This window comes from Myzus persicae, unplaced genomic scaffold, assembly GCF_001856785.1.
Source record: "Myzus persicae strain clone G006 unplaced genomic scaffold, MPER_G0061.0, whole genome shotgun sequence".
NCBI lineage: Eukaryota > Metazoa > Arthropoda > Insecta > Hemiptera > Aphididae > Myzus > Myzus persicae.
Genome location: NW_019103326.1, coordinates 112,882 through 120,861, shown reverse-complemented (window position 1 = coordinate 120,861; position 7,980 = coordinate 112,882). Strand labels below are relative to the sequence as shown.

At 27.5% G+C, this 7,980-nt stretch overlaps 1 protein-coding gene across 1 annotated transcript; it reads right to left on the bottom strand.

The window, feature by feature from the left end:
* Positions 1 to 7,211: 7,211 nt before the first annotated feature.
* On the bottom strand, positions 7,212 to 7,670 carry LOC111034295. The gene has a single exon (XM_022315436.1). The coding sequence runs from the start codon at positions 7,668 to 7,670 to the stop codon at positions 7,212 to 7,214; it is 459 nt and encodes a 152-aa protein (XP_022171128.1).
* Positions 7,671 to 7,980: the final 310 nt, after the last annotated feature.

Genomic DNA, 7,980 nt, shown 5'->3' with positions numbered 1-7,980 from the left:
ATCATTTAAAACATTTGTGAGCTTGGAAAAGTTTAAAGTACACTGACAAACTTTTAACGATTTCGTTGGAGAGAGACATCATTTAGAATTTAAATGGACCTATTACCTACTCCTATATACCTACTCCTCGATTCGTAAGACCTTATATATGGTCAATGGTCATGCGCATAAGTAAAAAATCGGGTAAGTTAATGTCTCTCTGTCGTATATTAGGTGTCTATAGGGGGTCACTGTAATGGATGGCATTAAATTTGAATTCAATAATATCATATCGTTGTATAAGAAAAACGATTCTGAGCGGAGACGTTGTGTCAATCTGACATACCTACCGTTTATGACATATATCGTGTATACTAATATAATAAATGCCATGTTTCTGACAAAAATTAATTCAATTCCTCATATTACTAAAAGTAGAGTAAATGACAATACATTAAAATAGCATTATAAATATACAACGAAATATAAGTACTTAATAGTTAATAATATACTAGTGTAAAATGGTTTATCGTTGAGTTCAAATGTAATGCATGCATTACAGTGATCTTCTTAATAACGACGTGCACTTGACACCTACAACTGTAAGTAGATACAGCTGACTGATACCCATTTTTTCGACTTGCGTTTTTGAAATTTAAAAATTTGAAAATTATTACGTCTTAGAGTAGGAAATTCTCATTAACAACTAATTTTTTTCACTTTAATTTTACTAACGTACATGCAAAAATAAAAAATGCGTTTAGATATATCTTTAAAAATCGTCACTATCATAATAATTATAAATTAGTGAAATAAATAATAATTACTACCTTCGTAGATTTGTACATAAAATATAATGTATAATATATAAAATATATTAATTTATTGAAAAATAGTAGGTAAGCAATGCATTGAGAAATTCTTCGTTTTCATTAATGCCTATTGATCAAAGTTTAAAGCAACATTTCTAATTTTTATATTTGTTCTAGTTTTTGAACTCGAAAATGTTTCCATACATTTTTTTAAAAAATGTCTTAATTATTCAGATGTAATGTTAGACTTTTGACATTAGGAACTTTTAATGTGACATGTTTTGTTTTCCTAAAATACCTATATAAAAATTAATCAGGTAGGTACCTAATTTGTTCATCTAAATTTATAGCAAGAATAACAAAGAGGTCGGCATTGAAAATAACACATAATAATTAAATATGTAGTTATTTTTTACTATATACATACTATCAAAAGAAGGTTTTTTTTGGTTAATGCATTTAATAAATGATAAATACAATTTTATAAAAATGTCATTTTTTATTATTATTGAGATGAATAAAGAAAATCTGAACACACATATTAAAATTGGAAAATATTTTCAAGTAATAGGTAAAAAAATGATGATGTGCTGATGCTTGTGATGATGAGAGTTTTTGTGGTTGTAATGTTGTAATGATGACTGATAGGTTATATTAAAAAAGGAGGACAAAGCAAGAACCGAACCAAACCTAACCAAAAAGGATAGTGGTACCTAAATCAAAATTTAAGAATGAAATGAGAATTATACTTGGGACATATTGATTTGTTTTGTTGGTTGTCTTAATTTCTGTGTAACAAATTGGTTTCGTCAATCGTAACTTCTAGACACATTTTTCAATTAAGTACTCAATGCATGGATGGGTTTGGTTTACAAGTTTAGAAAACTTATGGTTACATCCTTTTATGGTTTCGTTTTTTTTTTTTTTGTTGGATTTAATTAGTTTCAGCTCTTCGTGAATCTTATTGTACAATAATTTGAGTCAGAAAATGTTAAAATACACCACTTAAATATGTATCTAATTAATTAAAATATATTTTGCTTCTGGTTTTTTAAAATTATAGTTAATCGTTTATTAATTACAGCTCGTGGTGAGCAGGTATAAAAACGACACAATGAAGACTATCGATTACACACAATATATTACGCCCAACCTGAGATCCTAACAGGCCAATTATACTTGTAAAATATATCTGAAAGTTAAGTGAAGCAATTAGGAAATACCAAGTTATGGTAAGGAAGCCACAAAGGTGCAAATATATATAAAAACATTGGAAAAAATATCCAATAATCCAATTATTTATATTGACTGCAATATTACAATATACTTGTCCCAAAAATATAATAGTTTTTTTTTAATATTTTTTCTTTCAGATATTACGTGGGTATGATTTCAATGGGTGTTATTTATTTCGGTATTCATTAAGCAGGTGTTTCATTGTTGGGTATTTTATCATATTACAATAAGACTATAGTATAAAAGTAAGACTCTTTTTACAACACATTTTGTAATTTTTATAGTTATTTTATTTAAGTATTTTTTATATACATTTACAATTTGTTAATAATATTAAATCATAATTAATTTACTGTGCTTATTATTAGACTGACAATATTGAGCATGAGCCTGTATACATTTTTTTCTTCTATATTTCACTGGGACGTTGAAATTAATTGACCCGTCATCAATATCCAACTAACAAAATCATTCCCATTTTATATAAGCTGACGTTTGTTATCGACTATTGTAAATAGTTATTTTACAAAATTACATCTTTGACCACCACGTCGTAGCTTAGTATAAACGATAAATATACATTATATTATGTTTGGCAGGACCCGGTTCGGTGACCGCTTTTACCGCTTGTGTATGTATATCGGATTGGGGCGTATACCTGCGTCTACTACCCTAAATGTCAACCACCCTTTGCATTTTTAAAATAAAAAAAAACTCTAAAATTGATGGCCGTGTGGTTCGAATGTATTAAACGCAAAACGTTTTATTTCTTTTTCGAGCAATAATTGTAGGTTCGGTTATTAAATATTGTCTATGCCTAACCTAATAAGCGTGTGTGTTATGACATAACATATAGGATACTTATCTTATGGGTACTGGATTACAATAGTGCTTGATTCGTGATTGTTATGCATGGTTGTTTTCAAAATAACGCCTACTGAAAAATATAAAATTGGAAAAACATGTATTAGATGGTCTTGCACACCTTTTTATTATGTAATAATCGTCTAGTCTGTTAATATCCAGAAGAAACATTACCATTAGGAAGACTTAGCACTGAATCGTGATTCCCGAAAAAATCATTTTTTGATTTACGGTAGGTGATTTTGTATGTAATATTATAATGATTTAAATATTCGTATTGATATAATTAAATGGTTAGTGGTGACTAATATAAAATATACCATTAGGATTGGATTCTACTTTCTGGTACATGAAATATACTGTAGCAACATTGTAGTATACCACTATTACTAACCTCTAGATTCAGCCAATCACAGTGGTGAATTTTTTTCTCCAGAAACCACTGTTCACAGTTCATGGAGCAGTGTGAAGTCACTTTTAGGCATTGGCAATAAATTAAATTAAAATAAATAATTAATTTAATAAAAATAAAAATAAATTGATAATAGTTAGTAGGTAATAGGTAGACATGAATACTTATAATATGAAGCTGCAGTCTTAACCAAAGATTTACATTCATTGAATTATTACAAACTCGATTAGCATGGTTGGTAGTAACTATCATTTTAAGTATTTAAGAAGAATATTGAAAACAGTTTCAACAAACATTTAAAGTTTTTATTATTGGTTTGTAGAAAATTCTTAGTCGATATATATATGTTGGTAAATATTACATTTGAAAGGTAGTAAGTAAACTTCAGTTTAATTTCGATAAGCTGCCCGAGTTTCGTTCAATTCTTGGAATCAAGAATACGATCGGTGCACTATTATATATAATATATTATACACACAACTTTGCTAAATAAATAAAATGTAGTTTAAAAGCACACATAGAAGAAGTGAATTATTACATTTTCAGAGATCGGAAATAGTTTTAATAGAGTTGAAGTATGTAAATATTTCGGAACACTAATAATTGAACATGGTGAAGTAGCTAATTACAGATAAGTGGAGGTTAAGTCTGGAAAAAAAATATTGGGATCACGATCGTTAACAAAATTATTTTAAAAAAGCAACTATGTGTTGCTTTGATTCGTGAAGTAATCCTGTGTGATTTAGAAATATGCCAATGAGAAAAAGTTATTATTACTATTAAGAAAAATATTACGGAATCTGTTTGAAACAAACAAAGATATCAGTCATTGAAGAAGGAAGGATCTCAGTGCTTGAAGCTTTATTCTTAAGTACAAGTATAATAGACATAATAAAAAATGGAAGATTATAATGAGTGGTACTGGTACATACCTACTTAGATGTGTCAATATGGGCTTATAAAAGAGGGGGGATGAAGCAAAATCTATGTGGAAAATGAGCTTAGGAAAGGCAAAGAGCGAGATGATAGGATATAATAAAAAAGGGTGAAATTATCTATAACAGGCTCAAACTGGAAAGAAAATGCAACCGATTAAGAAGGACAAAGAATTGGGTGTGAGATGTGACGTCCTTAGAGAGTAGAGACCATAAAACCAAAAGAGAAATATTAGAAAAGTAAGCTGACTTTGAATTTCAATGGAATTTTTGTAACATATTAATATATAGTATGTTTAAATAAATAGTTGATGGTGTATTATTAAAATTATATAATCTTCTTTGAACTTAGTAATGATCAATATTCTATTTTATTCTATTTATCATGAAGTTATAATAAAAAAAATTGTGCTATATTAAATTATTACGAAGTATTTTAAGTTTTGAATTATAATATAACTAGGTTATAATACGCTAAAATCATACGGACTTTTATAATTGATGTATTACCATTTATAGTTGCTAGTATAATTTCAATGAGAATTATATTGTTTCAAAAAATCGTCCGAGTAAAATAATTATTCGACTAAATAATGTAGACTTTATGTTTAGATTCAAAATTCTAAATGTTAATCTCAATTGTAAGCAGAGTATCAAAAAGCACTTAATAGTTTTTAAAAATGAGAAATCCATCATTAACATTTAAACAAATACACAGAACAGTAACGATACAGAAAAAAAAAAATATTCTACAGTAACGGAGCTCCAAAGGAACCAGGCGTACAATATGGTATATCTAAAATCAAGCAATTAGTTAAAAATATAATATTAAAGTACCCATGTCGTTCAGAATTAAATATAATATAAGCATTTATTGTGATACAGTGTAACTGTATTGCCTATATAATGCGCCGTCCAACGTTTTATGTTGTTTTAACTTGGTTATGCTGATCAGTGATCAAATGATCAGAGATTTAGAAAGTTGTTTCTCTTTATACTTGTAGAACAAATTATTGGGACTGTGTTATTTCGATATTTTTAGTTTCCGTAAGAAAAAATTTTGTGGAACGTTAACTATTTTGATATGATATATTATTTTATCTAGCAAATCTTAATATACAATTTATTTGGACAAAATGTCATCAGTTTCACAAAGGATCTTAAAAAAAACCATAAATTATATTACATATCTAATTGGAACAAAAATAGCCAACACATAATTATTAAATACATTTTAGGTTAAGCACCTTGTTCGTTATTAAAATATTATTTCAGATGTGTATGTTCTATATCTCATATAGCTATAGACCACTTCTTAATTATTATTTTTTTAACTTCAATGAATGGACATGCAATTAGGATGTTACATAAAGTATGAAGTAAGAAAGATGAACATGAGACTATCAGTAGTTACCTATCACAGATTTCATAAGCGAAATAGAGGTTGTTTTACAAAACGAAAGTAATAATAAACTACATTTATCTGGCCAAGTTATCAATCGGCATTACCTGTAATTGTCATGTCTAGACGCCCAGTTCACAACAAATGAGGTAATCGTGAACAGAGTTTACATTTGCCCACAGATGTTACTATAAACACCTGGTGCTAGTGTAATTTTGTTCTCAAAAATATATTCTCCACAAATAGTCATGTGAAGTAATTTTTATTAATATAATACACCTTTCTAAGTACTAACCTCCTCTTAAATAGGTGTCAAAATGTACATTAGTGGAAAAGTATAATAATCAATGTTGCAATTAAAATATAAATTTTAATGAATTTGGGAAAACGACACCTTAAGAAAAAGATACCACAACTCTCTGTGTTACAAAGCTTCATCATTAACAAATCGATTTACCTTTGAAAGAACCAATTTTTTTGTAGTTTCTCATTGCACAAAGAGTGAGAAGCATCATTAAGGATATTGGTTTGGAAATCTACTGACCGTACTTTTATTGTTTTTATTGTTTTGGCGAATTTCATTATTTTCATCATTATGTAGGTAAATTAATATTTAAAAATGTATTATTTATTTGAAGGCTGATATTAAAATACAACAAGACTATTTATATTGAATATGAACCGTTGTACATGCAAGCTTATGTGATGAACTGTTCTTGTTTTATTTTTACTGTCCATTCAACTCAAAAAAAGTACAAAAAAGATAATATTTTTAGCTTTAAATTTAATAATAAGTCAATTCAATCTAACAACGAAATTAATTGGGTTTTTCGAAGGAAAATTTTCCATGGCGATGGTGTGGTCGTGTGATGTCTATATTTTAACTGATAAGTCTTCTCAATGCTCATGCATGGGTAAAGCCGCAAAGGTGTACTCCGTCCACAATTCCTTATTTCGATTTTATCTAGGTATTTTAATTACAGAAAGGTAACAGAAATATCAAGTAATAGTAGGTAATTAGCACGTCAGTTGTAAAATTTGCATCAATAATTATGCCAAAATATAACTATACATTATTCAACTCATCTAAATAAATTTCAAGAAGGATTTTCAAACAGAAATATTTATTAAAATTTGCATTTTCGATGAACCAATTAAATATTAAAACCAAAAATTTGCAAAATACTGTAAACAAATAATATAAATTTCACTATAATAATATTAATACTTAAAACATAGAATTCCTACGCATAGCTTACAGTTTTCCAATAAATGAATACATTATGCATTCATAAGCATGGCATTCTATGCAAGAATTTTTGAAGGTACCCATATACTTCACAAATGTACAATTATTATGATTCTCACGATTTTTAAAGATATTTGTGTAAAATTAAAATGAATAAAAACAAAATATTTAGCATATAAAATTATAAGTATCAAACAAAAATATTTAACCTAATTTAAAAAGTCGACGTCTACTTCACATCCAATTTAAAGTTGTAACTTAGGTACTATAAACTTTTAACAAAATATAAGTATAAAATGTATTACACTTGAAAATTATGATTTTATTGTTCAATAATATTTTTGTTATTTTTCTCTTCATCATTAGATGATATCAAATGAGCCAACACACGTCGTTCCTTTTCCAATTGGGTAAATTGGTTCGAGAACTCTTCCTGTTCTCGTTTCACTGTTTTCAAAGCCTTATCAAGTTCCTTTGATTCAAGAATCAACATATTTCTTTCGTTTAGTTTTCTCTCAATAATTTCAATCTTCGTGTTCTTTTCCAAAATCGCTTTCATTTTATTTACACTATCGGTGACACTAAAAGTTCCAATAATCGAATATTGATCTTCTATAGTTTTACGTAACAACTTAACTTCTTGGCCGATCATCGAATTTTCAAAATTCAATTGTAAATTTTTTTTTTCAGTGCACAAACTGTGAAAAGCTTTATCAAGGTGTTCGATTTGGAGTTTTATTGACCGAACTTTTCTTTTTTCTACTCTTTTGGCGAATTTCATCATTATATATTAAAGAAAATGTATTATTTATATAAATTGTTGACTGATATTTAAACGTTACTGACTTATTTATATTCAATGTGAACCATTACTATAGTTATTTAAGTACAAATCGTCTATATTTTTTTAGATAATATAAAAATAATAGTGATCGTTATACAATGTACACATTTATATCTATCAATATTTAGAAGGTGATGTTCGATTTTTTGAGGTTCGTAAATATTGTTTATTAATATATATGTCACATTTATTTACATGTAACATGCTCATATGAAACATCCTCCAAATAAAATACTCGTTTTATTAC

What these genes read in the sequence shown, in the direction of transcription:
- LOC111034295 (XM_022315436.1), bottom strand. Translation starts at nt 7,670, where the DNA reads ATGAAATTCGCCAAAAGAGTAGAAAAAAGAAAAGTTCGGTCAATAAAA.